This window comes from Bradysia coprophila (assembly GCF_014529535.1).
Source record: "Bradysia coprophila strain Holo2 chromosome IV unlocalized genomic scaffold, BU_Bcop_v1 contig_81, whole genome shotgun sequence".
NCBI classification, from domain to species: Eukaryota; Metazoa; Arthropoda; class Insecta; order Diptera; family Sciaridae; genus Bradysia; species Bradysia coprophila.
In genome coordinates this window covers 3,454,017-3,471,268 of record NW_023503375.1, presented here as the reverse complement: position 1 = coordinate 3,471,268, position 17,252 = coordinate 3,454,017, and the positions used below count along the sequence as shown (strand labels likewise).

Below are 17,252 nucleotides of genomic sequence, written 5' to 3'. Positions count from 1 at the left end.
CTTCACATATAAATACATTGATATCTACAGTTAGCGACTTTGAAATAAGTGACGCATTTTGTTTCTGCTGATCCACCCATACACACAAAAGTCGCTGTACTTATTTATATGGGCGAAAAACAGCTGAAACGAATTGCGCCACTCATACCAAAGTCACTGACTGTAATCTCTTCTGATTCTGGATCCCTAATATGATTCACAAGAAAAAAATTCGCTGCCTGAGTTCTTCTTAGCATCTGTACTTCATACGATCTTTCACATAAACGTCAAATGTTACCATTACCCCTAACCAAACCATTAGCAGCATGTTTAAGCCGTTACTCCAACCCAGATTCTTCATGTAACCCAACACACAATTATAGAAGAATTCGCTGTTTTAGGAGTCACTTCTGAGGAGTGAGCTTGAGAGGTACAACTTAGCAAATAGATTATTGTTCCCCAATAATCTTATATGACGGGCTAGAGCCAACACCCGAAATTATAGTAGAAAATTCGTCAATTTCCAATCAATATAAGCTGCAAAAGCATTTGCAGCAATAAACTTCCGTGTGCGAGTTCACCTTTTACGTAGTTTAAAAGTGCATTCTTTCTGCACCGTGTGCCAGATTCCCCGATACCCATAGAGCATAGATTAAGATTGACTCGCTCGGTATGTGGTTTCAATGTAGCTAAATGGCAGCGCAGGTGGGGTTTGAAATAGAATTTCTATGTGTTGCCCCCATTGCAATGTCAAACATATGTCCAAGGTCTTTAATTCGTACTAGGTCAAGTCCTTTTTCATCCGGCGGAATTTTCTAAAAAATTATTCGATTTCCAATCAATACGATCTGCCAGCACCAATACAATCGGCAATATTGCAAAAGGCATAGTAACATTCCGATAGATAAGTTTAGATCGATAGGCTCTAAAAGAACAGATCAAGCATTTACGAAGGCGGCGGAGTTTTTACATTTAAAATTTTTTATGGTCCAAATAAAGGACTCTTCTTATCTTGTCATAGAGCATAACCTATTCTTTCAGAACCTGATATACTTACCATGTGCGAAGATTGAAATTAAATTTATTAAAAAAGGATTTCTTGCTTGCTACCTAATTGACTTGTTATGCAACGGATAGAATAGACGCAGATCTAAATTCGAAAGCGAACAGTTCTACGCGGCATAATTATTTTTTGGATGAGGTAAAGACATGCCCGAGTATCAGTTCATTTATATTATCACTTCATAGTGTAATGTGTGTGTTTGTATTTTGTTGTGGTTACAAAGGTCCCATTTATTTTATCGTATTTTTTATTATTTAAATTACATAGTTGTTTTATTAAATGCCGTCTGTTCTTTATATGCAATTTAATTTAAGATTTTCCTTGTCGGTTTTTTTTTACTTTTGTTTTTATTTTATCATTTCTGTTTGTTGCAGTTTTTGACGAACATATTTCGAAAATAATTGATATTTGAAAAACGATAATTTTGGTTTTTTTTGCTTTTTAATTTTTTATCTTTTTTTTGTTTAAATATAAAAAATGTTTTTTTTTTTGTTTTAAGTTCAATGAAGGAAAAATAAGAAACAAAAAACGTAATAAGTAAATTCAATTTAAAGTTTGTATTAACATTTTAGCGCATTTTTTACTGGTTTTTTCATTATTTATTTTGATTTTTTGGGGGGGGAGGGGATAGGATGCAGAAAGCAATAATTTCTTATCTCTCTCTTTTTCTTCTTTCTAAATTTAGTTGTCAACGAAAAGAAATCAAAAACTTTTTGTTTAAAATAAAAAAAAATATAAAAAAGGAAAACAAACTGACATGCCTCCACACACATCGAGAGCAACACAAAAAAAAACTAAATTTAAATTGATATTTTCGTAAATCAGGTATAAGAAATCGACCTCTACCGACTAAATTCAATATGTTAAAAAAGAAGAAGAAAAAAACATTTAAATCAAATTGAATTGATAAGAGTCAACCCCAGATAATTATCTTTGTTTCTTTCTTGTTTTTGTTTTTAGATTTAGGCACTCATATGCTTATGTGGTGCTTAAAAAAAGTTTTTTTTTTTCATTTTTCTCTTTCTAAAAATTTAAATAAAAAAAAATTGAATTTCGATTAATTATCACTTACAGAAACAAAAATTATTTTTTTAATTTACATTCACCACTAAAATTGGTTTTTACTTTTCTATTGATTTGTATCTTTAATTTATGCAATTGAAATGCGCGATTTTTTTTAAATTATTTTTTGAAGTTTTGGCGTTTGATTGATTTGATAAATTTTTTGCTTTTGTTTCTCTTTCAATTTTTAATTTCATTGTAATGGCGGCGGTATACATATACATAATGTTCCGTTGTTTATTTATATATGTTTCCATTTCCAGCTGGATCGCATTTTATAGTTCATTGTTGAATCGCCTAAGTAGTGACTTTTCTGTTATCCGGGTACGGTTACGGTTACAACAACCAAAACAATGTTTTACGTTCTATTATTGTTTTACGAATTGGTTTTAGAGGTTTTGATTTTTTTTTTTAATTAATTATTTTCTCTCAATTTCTGAATGTTTGCGGTTTTTGTTGTTTGTGTTGGTTTTTTTTTTTTGGCAGAAGAATATTTTTTGTGTGAAATTTTTTATCTGATTTTTCCTTCCAAGATTATTATTATTCAAATATAATAATAAAGAAATAAGCAACGGGGTGAGGTGTGAAATGAGCATGGACTTTATTTGTCAAGAGCTGTGTTTGTTTTAATGGCAATAACGCATTCTTCGCCGCATGACTTGAGTACGGTACACTGAAAAAAAATGTTTTCGTTTAGTGAAGGACTCATAATATCCACGTTATCAATTATTACAGAGAAATAGGGAAAATAAATTGACTGGAATCCATTTGCTACTAAAGTAGACGGACAGGACATAAATCTAGGTTGAGTTGAATTTTGAAATTTTTGGATTAAGATTTGAGATTCTTTCAGTTCCTCATTCTTTGTCACAAAATTACTGGAACCACTGAATCGAATGTTGCAGACGAAAAATTGAGTTCTATTTTGTAACGTTTCGAACACTGCAATTTATGACATCGTAATTGCGTAATTTTAACGTAATTTCACAAATCTTGGTGGTTGGGGAACGTCAAAAAGGAAACCCAGGAAACTCAAAGTAAAAATTATTTTCATTGCGAGCTAACATTTCAGGATTCCACCCTACTTCACGCAACTTCCGTCGTAATGGTTTGACGTTATTGTCCACTCTAATACGGAGGAGTCTAACTAAGATAATGAAAAGATGATTTGCCAAATTCAAGTCTGTCGTCGTGAGCTATAGAGCGGAAAATCAGTAACAAGATTATGTTGATATGACAGTGTCATATGACACAATAACTTTCGGTGCTTGATCTCTTAATGCACCCTCAAGTTCCCTGGCTCACATTGGAACGAAAGATTTGTGGCTAACGGAAAATTGTTTCCTGTCTCTGAGAACTAAAGAAGTCTAGAATCTCCACCTGCGAACTGCGAGGCTCTCATGATTTGAACCACGATTCGGAAATTCTGTAAATGTTGCCGTAGTTGACTCAAACAACTGCACCTAACCTTACTACACCAATGCGGAAATCAACACGACAGTGAGATGTGTGTGATGCAATTGATTCAGTTTATTGGAGGAGATCTAACTAGCGAGATCATGGTTCCCAGTCTGAATGGTAATGTTCTTGGAATCTTTCTTTGAATATTCAGATGTAAGACCGAAAATTCATACACACGCCCAAGTGATACTGTTCCCACAACTAGCACACCAATTTAATATGGAAAAGAATCAAATTGGCCGGCTTATTAAAGGTGGGGTGCGTTGATGGTTTACGCAATTGATACAAAAAAACAAATTGTTTTTATAGAATACTCACTAATAGTTCTTTGCCATTATCGAATTCAGCACGTAATTGACCGCCCAACTCTCCATCGGGAAGTTTTAAATCTTCACGCAAATCACCGTTGTCACCCATCAAAGTCAAATATCCATCATCGCTTATATCAGTCAATTGGTAATCTTCACGTTTAACATGTGGTACGTCCATATTGTGAGTGGATGGACAGATATCTTCGTACCTTTGGAAAGAAATGGTTTCGATTTGCGTTAGAAATGCCACTACCAACATAAATGCGCCACCGGAGTGTGGAACTCACTTTTTGCCATTGAATATGTCGATACCAACCATGTGCACCTTAGCGTGACCGTGCTTGCCGGTTTTTGATGTAGACATTTCAACAATCTTGCATGGACGAGCCTTCAACATAACAAAACCATTTTTACGCAATGCCGAACATTGCATGGGAAAAGTGGACGATGCACCGGAATCTCCAGTTTCGAAATGTGCGTCATCTAATTCGGCCATTGTGTACTAAATTGGTTTTGTTTCGGTGTCCGGTAAATTGATTGAATGTGGAACGGATTTGATTTCCAATTATCTTGGTATATGGTCTATGTCTGGAAGATGGAGAAGAAGAGATTTATTGTTTATTGAACCAGCGAACGGTGAGCTTTGCACATAAGATAAGATAAGCTACTGAAATTGGATCAGCTTCCTTCGTTATTCGAATCAAACCTTTTTGCATTCAGCAATGTGAATTCGCAATTATTACGAGATAAGGGCCGTGCAACGGAAACTGATCTCATTTCAGCAAACTACTCTGCTGTCATTCATTCGATTAACATTCATACGCAGTCACACCGAGTGTTTTTACTGTTACTGTGGAATGTTTCGGTATTTTTTATAGAAACATTACTGAACTGTAACTTTGTGGAAGTGTGGAATCTATCGCTGTTGGTCTACAAAAAAATCCTTGCAAATATTACGAGCAGGTTTTTGAAACGATAAGAGTGTGTCGGCTTAGGTATGCTAATAAGCTGGGAAATCTGGTAACAGAAAACTTCGTTCATCACAATGAGACACACAAAAGAAAAATGATTAAAAACCCTACAATGGGTGTGTATAACCCCTCACAATGAGTATTAAAATTGCCACTTCAAATGTGATGACAAACGTCTTGTGTCGTGTTCACCACTAAATGCCAAAATATATATAGTCGACGTATGCGGCAGCGAAAATCAATTGATTATGTTTCCGTGTATCAAAAAACCCGAATATCCTGCTAGCTTTCCTTAAGAAATTAATTGAAAAATTCCAACTACAATACGTAAGCAAATTCTTTGATTCCACGTAATCTTGGTATTGGTGAGAGTGTTATACCCTACATCATTCAACAAAAAAAAAAAACGAAAGAAAAGCTGCGAGTTGCGATTGCAAACACACGCGGCGGTGGCGTATAAAATCAAAAATATAAAACGTGTTTATCGCACAATATGCCGAAAAAAATCTGATTTTCCAATCAAATTCCGTGATTATTGATTCGACGGCACAGCGACAAGTGTAGTACGTTGATGCAAGATTTCAATTTTGGTATCTATGGGAAAATAAGTTGCATGAACTATGTGTGCGACGAGAAAAAAAAAACTTCCGATCGAGTTCATCATATATTTTAGCACCTATCCACCTCACACATTAGCGCAGACATTTTTACCGGAGCTCAAATGTCACCGCTATTTAAAACGCGATTAATCAGCCAAATTCGTATTTTTCGGCGTAAACTCGATGTGCACGGCATTCACACAGTTAATTACATTCTTGACATCAATTAACACCTTTTTTATTCCGTAAAATTTAACCAATTTTTTAAGAAAATGCAACTACTCACATGTGATAGAAATGGTTGTCGAACCAGGAGAAGACCATGGAATATGATGGCTGTGTACAAAAATTTTCGACTGCTGAGCGGCTACTTCCGCCTCTATCTGTCAGGCACATGTGGCCATAGTAGTATCATTGCGACATCTATTGCCGTATGAGCATTTTATCGTTTGATATATTTCCGCGATATAGAAAAACGAAGTTCATTCAGATAATTACTGTAAATGAGCCGTGATTGCGATTTAAAAATGAATTGTATATGCAGTTAAGACAGTCATATACTAACGCAAGTTGGGTAAATTGATGGTCTCTCTGATCAATGAATGTACAATGTGTTGACGTTCATTGTCTCTGATGTGTTTGGTATAGATCTGTTCCAAGGCCATACGATTTGTCAAATTACTGTCAAATTTCATCCCAATCAATATTTATATGAAAACCGATCTCTACGGATTAAATCGTGTTCATTCGGCCAGTGAAAATTCGTATTTACAGTTACTTGGAACAAGCCTGTTCTCATTGAAATAAATTTTCTCAGAGGTCAACTGAAAAGGTCTACAAATTGTAGGGAACTTTGAATTTTCCTAGAATCATTTAACTGAATAACAAGTTTAGGGTGACTGGTAAACGGTCAACAGCCCTGAATGTGTGTAGGTTTTAATATTTAATCGTCGTGCTGCCTTATGCGTTATCAATAGAAGCTTTTCATCCACTTTTAAATTGATATTTGTGCAACAACTTAGAAATTGTACATTTCTACATCGCGTGTGCAAATTTTGTGTATCCGTGGTATCCAGGATACCGGGAAATTTCTGAAAAAAATTTTAGGATACCGGGAAATCGAATTATAGCTGCACAAACCAGCGGGAAATGTATGTAGCGGGAAGTCACTTTTACATTTTTGGATACCGGGAAATCCGGGAAATCTTGACTCTGATACCGGGAAGGAAACATAATTTGCACACGCGTTCTACATATGTACTTTCCTCGTGCTGCGCACTCGATATTCATACACTCCTTGTGTGTATTGTTTAATTTTGAAACATATTTTACCGTAATACGCGTGAGTTTGTCGAGTGTGTTGGTGCACTTCCAGCGAATATGACTTACACTCTCACAGTATATGTATGCAATAAAAGTTCATTCCTTTCCAATAGACTCTCATTGCATACAAGAATATGCAGTAGGAAATTCATAACGACTTGTGGAAATTTTTTCTTTCTAGTGAAGATCGCCACAAAATGTAGTTTGCGGTAACAGACTCCAAACAAATTTGTTTCAAAATTTTCCGATCCATTTTACCCCTACTGCGCGCTGGTAGGTGAGCAATCGAAACATCTTTTTTAACTCTAACCAACGTTACAGTAATATTCGTCTATAGTCTGTTTAAAGGGCTAAATAAAAGCATGAATGTAGTGGTAAACCAACCAGTTAAAACTTGCTAGAGGTGTAGCTGTCAAACTTGTTGTTGTAAACATTCCATAGAGTGTTATGATGAAAGAGAAAGAGATATTTTGACAAGTACCCCAAGGGCCTTGGGCCAAGGCAAGTTATAATAAACTGGTCTTCGGTTTTCTCGCTCTGATCATAACAGTCTATTGTCAATTTCAATTTTGTTTTGTTTGATTTGACAGCTACACCTCCAGTGGATCTTAACTAACAAAACTGGTCTCTACCTCTCTCCCTCTCTTTCTCTCTCGATTTAAACAGTTTATACAGTGTTTATGCAGAGAGTTTTTTGACCAATTAAGTGTAAGTGATCTCGGGGTATAGCTGTCAAAACAGGAGGCGAAATTTGAATTTGTTTTGTATTTTGCAAATTAAATTAAAGTTTGGGAATTGTTATGAAGTCAAACACACTGCATCTACATGCAATTAAAACGAAGAAAATTCAAAATTGTTTTCACATGAAAACATACTGTCACGTAAATTCAAATTTTCAGCTCACTTAATTGTGACAGCTATACCCCGAGATCAGTTATATTTCCTCTACTTAAACACCGTATGGAATGGAAAAAGAGAGAAAAAGAAAATTCTTCAACTGATCTCGATATGTCAAAATTTCTATATAAAAGTCCAGTTAGCCCAGTTAACTACGAACAAACCAGTTAATTTAACTATTTTTGATCCTCTCTTATAACCCTCTATAATAAGCCAAGTGCAGGAACAGTTGTCTATTGTCTCATCTGTTAAGCAAACCGATTTTCCGATTTTTCCTCTCTCAACCTTCTCCTCTACACAGACAGACAAGTATATGAATGTGTGTATGATGGGCATTTTACAATTTTTTCTAGTCCGGCACTATGCGAAGCGCTTGCAAACGTACGGCGGGTGTTTGTTTAGCTTACAGTTTTCAGTGTACGATTTATTAGTTAACGTTTTTGGATCTCTTACTTCTGTTCAAAATAAAAAGTTGAATTCAAAATTACTGCACAGAAAATTATCTTGCGGCTGATCCTTTCTCTGTATACTGTGTGTGAGTCGTGTGAGTTTTGTTGGTTTTGTTTATTTATCAAACTGTCAAAAATTGTGCCGGCTAAGATAAACAATTAGAAAATCAGAGCCAAGTTTTACTCGAAGAATTTGTCGTAAAATAAAACCGAAAGCAAAATGATAGTTTCCATGATACTGCCGTTGATAACGTTGATACTGTCGATGACGATAGTCTTGCACAGAATTGAAGAAGGACATGTCGGCGTTTATTTTCGTGCCGGTGCCCTTTTGCCAGTGACCAGTAAACCGGGTATCCATTTACTAACACCATTCTTGACCTCATACCGTTCTATTCAGGTAATGAGACTTTACGTAATTGGTGAAACTTCATCAAATTTACTTGTGTTGCTATAGGTTACCCTTCAAACCGACGAAATTACGAATGTTCCCTGTGGCACTTCGGGTGGAGTTATGATTTATTTCGATCGAATCGAAGTCGTTAACATATTGAGAGCGGATAGTGGTAGGTGTTTTTGTATGAATTTTACTCACTCTGATAAACTAGAAGCCTCCATAGTCCTAGATATCGTTCGCAACTACACAGCTGATTATGACCGTTCGCTTATTTTCGACAAAATTCATCATGAATTAAATCAGTTTTGCAGTCGTCATACGTTGCATGAAGTGTACATTGCTCTGTTTGATCGGATCGATGAGGATTTGAAAGTTGGTTCGTATACTGATCTTTGAATGTCTTTTTTCGATTGTTGAAACTTAATCTTATCCGACATTCTAACAATGTTAGCCTTACAAACGGATTTAAATGAAATGGCTCCCGGTTTGAAGATACTAAACGTTCGCGTAACAAAACCGAAAATTCCGAATGTCATAGCGAAGAACTACGAACTCATGGAATCCGAGAAGACTCAGCTGCTGATTTCAATCGAACATCAACGTGTCGTTGAGAAAAATGCAGAAACTGAACGAAAGAAGGCCATCATCGAAGCGGAAAAACAGTCGCAAGTGTCAAAGATCCAGTACGACCAGAAAATCATGGAAAAGGAATCGGTTCAACGGATGGAACAGATCGAAAACCAAATACAAAGCGATCGGTATCGGAGCCAGGCGGATAGTGAATTGTACATTGCACAGCAGAAGGTAAACTGACGCAATTCGATTGAAGTTCTACAATTTTCATTTCATCAAACTTTTTCTCAGGCCATTGCGAATCAGGATCTTCTCACTCCCCAATATCTGGAGCTTAAGAAGTACGAGGCGATTGCTTTGAATAACAAAATTTATTTCGGCGAAAAAATTCCCAACATGTTCGTTAACAATGGATTTAGTCAAGCGGACGAAAAGGAAACGTTCACATAGATCAAAAACTAGAAATTAATAAAACCAAGCGGCTGTTACACTGTGTTAATATTAAGTGCCATTTCTTTATCGGGCAATATTGTGTTCCTATGGACCTAGTCTTAGATGCTTTGTGGAAAATAAATTTAAAAGCGGTTTAATCTACCAATTTACCCAGGGAGACCATTGTCGTAAATGATTGGGGTTAAGTACGGTTTCCACTCAACAAAAAGTACTCTTTTTGAGAGCTGTGAGAGTAAACAGAGCAAAAATTGAAAAAAAATCAGCTTTGTCTTTTGTACTGAGTATTTTTTTGGTAAGTGGAAATCAAGCATTAAGGCTTCACCCCTCTTTCTCTCTGTCTCTCTCTTTCGGGAGTACTTTTTGTTGAGTGGAAACCGTACTTAATTCAATACTGTTCCGTTCGTATAATTTGCAGCACTCTATTAACATTGCTCTCTTTTGCCATTTAAAATCACATGGAAAAAGACAGCAATCGTAGGAACGAAGAAGAACAACTTCCGAACATTTTGATTTACTTAATCGTTGTGATCGAAAAGGTTAGTCAGAATTTCTCGAGTGGAAAACAACACGAGCGAATGGTGGGACAGTGTTGGTCGAATAATGAGCGAATGAAGGCGAATAATGAGGAAATGATAGGCGAATAATGGGCGAATGGCCGAGCGGACAAGATTTTCCATTGTTGTTTCCCCCTCGGAATTTCTACCCTCGATAAATACTTATTATTCCAGTTTTCTTAACTTTTTTGTGTAGAAGTAAAATACTTCGATTCTCAAGACTTTTCTTTAAACAATCGCTAAATCAAACTGGTGTGCATACGTTATTTTGCACCAGCTGGTCCCATTTGGAATTGTATGTGACCAGCTGGTGCAAAATAACGTATGCACACCAGTTTGTTTTAGCGATTGTAGTAATTGTACTACACATCAGTCGTAGCACATTACGGAAAATTCAAAACGATAGATGATTCGCAAAATTGTGCGAATAATCACTTAAAGTGACTCACTTTATAATACCTTTGCTATTTGCACAATTCATCCTTCTAAAAACTGTGTAAGGAAGAAGCTTGGTTTGTTCCAACTGAATTCATCCTTCTACACAGAGAAAAAAGTCGGATTAAATGTTTAATCTACGGAAAGATTACGAATATTTTAAATATTTTGAAAGATTTCGTTTCAATCTTTTTTCAAAGATTACAAAAATTAAATCTTTCGATAGATTGCGTTTCGGGTTAAAATGGCTAAAATTGATAGTAGCAATAATATTTTCCATACGCTTATGATACTTTTCAATAGTTTTGCCAGGCTCAACTTCCTTATCGTTGCTCATACAGATTTATGATAATAGTTAATTAAATAATTGGAAAAATGAAAAAAAAATGTTGCCCTCGATCAGGATTTGAACTCGTTTACTATGATGGTTACCTCAGTTGGTACAAAGGTTTCGTTCAGAAGATTATTTTTTAATCTTTGAAAGAGTAAAATCTCCGCAACAACGGTTCGAAAATAATCTTGCTAAGATTAAGAACCCAATAGCTCAGTGGTAAAGTACAGGACTGGAGATACGGAGATACCGAGGTGAACGAGTTCAAATCCTGATCGTAGTAAGTAAAAAAAAAACATTTAATTTCAATTAAACAAATAAAATTTCCAATTTCAGAATAAATAAAACAAATAAGTCTGACTCCAATATTCAAATAAATTTTGGAAAAAAATTTTTAATTTCAAAATAAAAAAAATTGAAATCTCTTGTAAGATTTCGATCTAATCCATCGACAGATTATTTTCGAAAGATTAAATGCAAGTAATCTTTGGAAAAATTAGATTTCAATCCAAAAATAAATTTGGTCCTATATGTAATCCGAAAAAGATTTAAATCTAATCCAGGATTTTTGTCTGTGTACAAACTGTGAAGGAAAGGAGTTCAAAATTCTTTGTCGAAATACGCCACATTTGGGTGCTCTCTTAAGACCTTGAGAAATTGCAATTTCCACAAAATGTGCGAATAGCGAAAAAGAGGAAAATTAAGTCTTGAAGTTCACTATGATTTAGCAAAAAAAAAAAAAACGGAAAATACAGAAATTCCTAGAAATTTTTTTGCCTTTTTTAGAAATATCTTTTTAGGATTTGATAACTCTGAATAATTCAAATTTAATAATGGAAATCTGCTATGAGAATGTGCTATCACAAGAAAAGTTTCCAAGTAATTTGCCCCAAAAGTACGACTTTTTCATTATTTCATTAAGACGAATTATTCCTAGACAGGTAGTTATTTCGTACAGTAAAATGTGTCCCCAACATCATTTTGTATAAGATGCAGATTTCGTATGATTCGTCTAAGATTCGTCTAAAAATAAAGAAGACGATTATTTTTAAATAAATGTGAGAATTATGAGTTCCTATGAACTCTGGTAAAACCAACAAATTTTAATTTTTATTTAGTGAAACATACTAGACATCAAAATCTGAAGTGAAAGCATTTTTGCTCATAATGTCCACAGCTGGGCTTGAACTAGCAACCTCTGGTTAATAAATCCAGCACCTATCCAACTCGACCAACGAGACGAGCAAAAATGAAGTCATTTCAGATGTTTAACGTTAACCACAAATACCAACAATATTCACGTCGAATTACGAATGATGTAACAACTCACACAAATTCCATATCAACACTGCTTTGAGTGTTGTAATATCACATCAAACGGGTGCTGAAATAAGTCACTTTACAACACTAAAATGAGTGCTGAAAAGAGTCGTATTTCAATTCTCGGTGGCACAAATGCTTTTTTAGGCACTAGAAAGTGTGACTCGGCCGTAGGCCGAGTGTGACAATACGCATCGTGTGCCTAAAAATGCATTTATCATCGAGTTGTATACAACGTTTTTCGCAATAAAGGCAACGGAAAGTCCTACTTTTCGTCACTTGTTGCGAATATTGAAATTAAACGATTGCAGTTTTAGACTATTGGGGCCAAGGGCTATTTGGGCATGTAAACAAAGCGTCGCTAAAAAATGGTCCCGACGGAGCCTGTTCCACTTTCAACAACCTTCAACCTTCTTATAATTTCATTGCAAGCGCAGCGCGCAGCGCTGCGCCTTAATTCATAACTGTCCCGGCATCTATTACACGATGCCCGCAGGGCATCGTACTTTCTAAAAATCTAAAAAGTAGATAGGAGCGTTTCTTAGGGTGGCGAGATGGGAAAAAGTCGAGTTCGGACCTAGGTTAGGACTGAGGCCGTACCTCGGACCTAATGATTTTACGGTTGATTTCGGTAGAGCTTTTGATGCTGATTCAGGAAATGTGGGTCACAAAATTTTTTTATGCGTCGCTTGGCCGCTAGGTGGCTTCAAAGTCGGAATTTTTGAAACGAAAACTGGCTGCCATTTCGCGTAAAATTAATGGATTGGCGTGAAATTTGTGTCTAAAGGGTTTTCGAGGTCGGCGCTTCCGAATAAAAACATTTGAGAGCGGCCACATGCATGTGAGCCATCGCAAATTACCAAAAAGTGGTTTTTTGGGTGGTTTTTCTCAATTTTCTCGAAAACGTGTCCATAGGATTAGATGAAACTGAAATCGTAGATAGCCACTGAAAATACCTATCGATTAAGGTGCATATCAATAGATTCCATGGTTTAGTTTCCGAGAAAAGTGAAAGAAAGTGCCGAAAAAGGGGACCAACTTTGATGTTGGTACGCCCACAAGATGGCGTCGTAGAGCTTTGGTCTCTTCGGAACAAATGTTCAAAAATGAAAGTTGAAGGGTGTCCTAGAACAAAATTTTTATGCATGAGGTCAGCGAACCGATTTAAGATTTTGAGTCACACGATGTTTCAAGAGCCTTGAGGGGCAGCATCAAAATGTCATTTTGGAGTTGAGATCTTTTTGTCGCTTAAATTTCGTGTTTACGTAGACAATGTCATCATAACGCATCGATTCGATAAAAAGGAAACTGTTTTCTAAAGCTCGGACCGGCAATAATCTTATCTAATGTAAGCAGTTGATGCTGGATCATTTTCCTAAAACAATTTTTCGAAAATAAAATTTGGATCAGTGCATGTTTATGAATTAAATTACCTGCGAAAAGATAAGGCCTATCGATTGTACAACATTTGGTCATCAAACACTAAACATTTATATTAAAATATTCGAGTTTCGTTTCAAACTTTACAAAATTCCAATTGCATCAAAGAACCATTTTGTAGTTTGTAAACATCAACAATGTTTCTGATTGATATACGTCAAAATGGTAGTGCTAAACGTACTAGATCAAAAGGTGTCAAAAATGGTACGCTTTTTGTGAGCGCTAAAATTTTTAAAAGTTCATATTCGTAACTTCACGTGCAACGGAAAACTGATTGTTATATTTTGTCATTGATTCAATAAATTTAAGTTGCAGTAACAACTGTTGTACGCACTATTTTGATTTTTTGAACGTTGCAAACTTTGATATGTAAAAAATATCATTTTTTTCGCTAATTTGCCGAACATCGTTGTCGTGGGATTATTGTCACGTGATTGTGATTGTTTTTTTCTTTGGGAAAAGTGAATTCATCCTTTTACAAATTGTTACAGTGAAACGGTTTCACCGAATTTATTTAATTTACGCCTTTAAAAATCTTTTGCTACTTTCGAACGGATCTTAAATAAATGATTACTAAATAAACGTTTCCCGTTATTCATTGAAAATTTAAATAGGCTTCGGCTATTAGTGTAAAACTTCTTCCGAAGAAAGAGCTATGACCTTTGTAATTCTTTGTCCATTTTCGTTAGAGGTGAAAATTATGGAGAGGTTATCCAACGAAAGATACGCGAGTGACACACAACATCTGATGATAATTATTGCTTATTCTAATACAAATAATTCACCTACCGAGATGATCGTCGTCGGGATGAATTTTGTTATTATGTAGAATCATCAAAGGTCCTATACAAAAATTAGATTATATAGGAGTATTAATTTTGAATAAATGTTCAAAGTCAATCTTTGATTCCAACAGATTATACAGACTGCAGTTTTTGCACTGAGTGAGTAATACAGGAATATCTGTAGTCTGAATAAAAGTTTTCTAAAGGCATTTATCTGTCCCATAAAGAAAACCTAGGAGGATGGTTAAGCAGCTTTAGCTGCTTCGGATGTATCTCCTTTTGAGTTTACCACAGTGTTTTGATCATGAGCAGCGAGTAAGATATATAAGAGACTAGTTCGGTCTAAGTTCAGAAAAGTGAGTTTTGAAGGTGTAAGTTTCAGCATGGATTTACATGACATAAAGTGTTTTCTGATTATTCCGACCAGGGCCTATTTTAAGGAAATTAAATTTCCAAAAATTCTCACATTTTTCCATCACTTTTCGTCATTTCATCTAAAAACACAACAGATTGCATCGTAAATGTTGTTTTTACTGCCTTTTTAGTTGCTTCTCATGCCTTTGAGCTTACTTCGGAAGAGATCTAACAGAAAACAAAATTTGGAAATTTTGAAAATTTTTGTGAAATTTTGGAAATTTTTGGAAATTAAATTCCTTAAAATAGGCCCTGGCTCCGACCAGTAGCTTAATTCAAGTGGTTATGTTTGAAGATTGCATTTTTATCGGACTGGCAATCTGGGGTCTAAGACAATTTTTGCGTGAAATTGTATTCTTAAAAGAATTTTTTCCTTTCGTACAAGGCTTAAGAAAGAGAATATTTGAACGAGTGTGAACTCACACGAGTTTCATTATTTAAGAGGTCGCAAAAAATATGCCATCTTTTTAGCGCTGTTTAGTACTCATATTTATTGGTAGTAAAACATCGATCGTTGAACCTTCAACTCATAGCTCTCTTTGTTTCTTCAGAAAATTAAATTAAATTTGAATAAAATAAAGCATGATGTTACTAAGTGCGAATAATCTAAACTTGTAGAAAAGTGGCACTGCGTTAATAAAACGTGAGCACTGACTCAATTCTTTTATCGGCCTTCCGACATACAAAATCAAGCTCAAAGATAATGCTAATCAATTGAGAGGAAAAAAACTGATTGATAATAAAGAACTTATAACGATACGAGGAAAGCATCTTCAAAAATAAGAAATTCAATTTTAGTGTGAATTAGCCATCCATACGAATTTAATCGAAAGTTGATTTCATCAGATTGTTTCACTTTATATTGTTAATTTGCTGATCATCAATTTTGCATGGGAGTAGGAAAAATGAAATTACTTGTCCCATTGATCGTATTGTGCTACACAGCAAGCACACAAACACAAGTCAATCCCAGCTGTAAAGGTTGTATGGGCCTAATACACTTCAATGATGAAACCGAACCAAAAACTAATCCAATGGAAACAGCAGCTGATACTTCGGAAACTGCAACTAAGGAACAGGAAGAGACACAAACAGTTCTAATCGAACCAGGGACTGACATATATGAAATAGATTTCAACGATGAAAATTCATTGGATGAATTTGAACCGTGCTACTTTCAAGGTCCTTCTAATTTATTTAAAATTAAATCTTACGCAGATGTGTCTGTGGAACCGTACAGAAACAATTCGGTAAATCATTTGGGCAATACGGGTGCAGGATTTTCCTGCATTAAAACAAAAAAACCCTTCGACCTGAACACAAATACAAAAATCGAATTCGCGATTTTTTTGAATTCAAATAGCGAAGATGACTCATATCTAGAATTACAAGCATATCAGGAAGAGGAGGGTACTTTCTCGATTTATCAACTATGGTCCTATGGATTCGAGTGGCACGTTATCAGTCAAGCATTTGCCAATAGTTTGACAAACGCAAAGGTGAAAATATTTTTTTGTTATCGTTGGTTCTTCAATAGCTGTTTTAATTCAAACTTTCAGATTCAAATTTTAGCACGCATGTCTACTGATACTACGCTAGCTATTGAATATTTGCGTGTAACATTGGCGTCTAAGACAGATCCAACTGAGGAAACAACTGATCCAACAGAAGCAACAACTGATCCAACAGAGGCAAAAACTGATCCAACAGAGGAAACAACTGATCCAACAGAGGAAACAACTGAAACAACAGAAGATGCAACTAATCCAACAGAGGAAACAACTGATCCTACTGATGAAACAACTGATCCAACAGAGGAAACAACAGAAGATGTGTAGAAGTCTCGGACTCCTATCTAATACGTAAAATGAAAGGCCACTGTTCGACTTACTAATTACAATTTATTGAGCTCGTTTAAATGATGCTGACGCTATGGTGGTCGAGTGAATAAAGATCTTCGTCGTAACTCATACGCTCTAGTTATATTACGGTCGGTTAACCGAATATAACGAGAGAGTTCGTACTAAGAGAATGCGATGTTATTTGACATTTCGACACTTGTTACGTAGGGGTAGTGACTCAGTTCACGACCACTACATTATTCCCCTTTTCAACAAAAAAAAACAAGAAAAACAAAAAAAAATTACAAACTACGAAAGGACATCCCGTCTGAACGTGTACTTAGTTTATAGCTATCAGCACAAGCCCACAACGACCAAAACTATCGAAAACTAACCGACTTCTTCTTAAGGACTTTATTATCCGATGCCACCGACAGAATCCCAAACGCTGGCTTTAAACGATCTATCGACACCGTATCGTTCTTCCCGTTAACGTGCAAAACGTAACCCTTCCTCAAACGTTTAATAACTTTAAATGGTCCGTCGTAACGGGGATGCAGACTAGGCTTTACCCTGTCAATTCTAACGAAAACG

At 35.5% G+C, this 17,252-nt stretch overlaps 3 protein-coding genes across 5 annotated transcripts; 2 read left to right on the top strand and 1 right to left on the bottom strand.

Annotated features, from left to right (window-relative positions):
- Positions 1 to 1,251: 1,251 nt before the first annotated feature.
- LOC119072482 (eukaryotic translation initiation factor 5A) lies at positions 1,252 to 5,870 on the bottom strand. 3 transcript variants are annotated; one of them, XM_037177711.1, is made up of 4 exons: positions 5,733 to 5,870; positions 4,164 to 4,464; positions 3,884 to 4,085; positions 1,252 to 2,777 (listed from the first exon to the last, which is right to left on the bottom strand). In XM_037177711.1, the coding sequence occupies exons 2-4, from the start codon at positions 4,370 to 4,372 to the stop codon at positions 2,706 to 2,708; spliced, it is 483 nt and encodes a 160-aa protein (XP_037033606.1). In that variant the 5' UTR covers positions 4,373 to 4,464; positions 5,733 to 5,870; the 3' UTR covers positions 1,252 to 2,705. The 3 variants fall into 3 exon arrangements, with proteins under 3 accessions (XP_037033606.1, XP_037033608.1, XP_037033609.1); XM_037177713.1 differs by having other exon boundaries at positions 5,680 to 5,757; XM_037177714.1 differs by lacking the exon at positions 5,733 to 5,870 and adding an exon at positions 5,559 to 5,663.
- Positions 5,871 to 8,235: 2,365 nt separating this feature from the next.
- LOC119072478 (erlin-2-B-like) lies at positions 8,236 to 9,700 on the top strand. The gene is made up of 5 exons (XM_037177708.1): positions 8,236 to 8,515; positions 8,573 to 8,681; positions 8,736 to 8,888; positions 8,964 to 9,316; positions 9,377 to 9,700. The coding sequence occupies exons 1-5, from the start codon at positions 8,336 to 8,338 to the stop codon at positions 9,533 to 9,535; spliced, it is 954 nt and encodes a 317-aa protein (XP_037033603.1). The 5' UTR covers positions 8,236 to 8,335; the 3' UTR covers positions 9,536 to 9,700.
- A 5,930-nt stretch (positions 9,701 to 15,630) lies between these two features.
- Positions 15,631 to 16,941, top strand: LOC119072480. Its single transcript, XM_037177709.1, has 2 exons — positions 15,631 to 16,316; positions 16,377 to 16,941. Exons 1-2 carry the CDS (start codon positions 15,708 to 15,710, stop codon positions 16,653 to 16,655), a joined length of 888 nt encoding a protein of 295 aa, XP_037033604.1. The 5' UTR covers positions 15,631 to 15,707; the 3' UTR covers positions 16,656 to 16,941.
- The last annotated feature ends 311 nt before the right edge of the window (positions 16,942 to 17,252 follow it).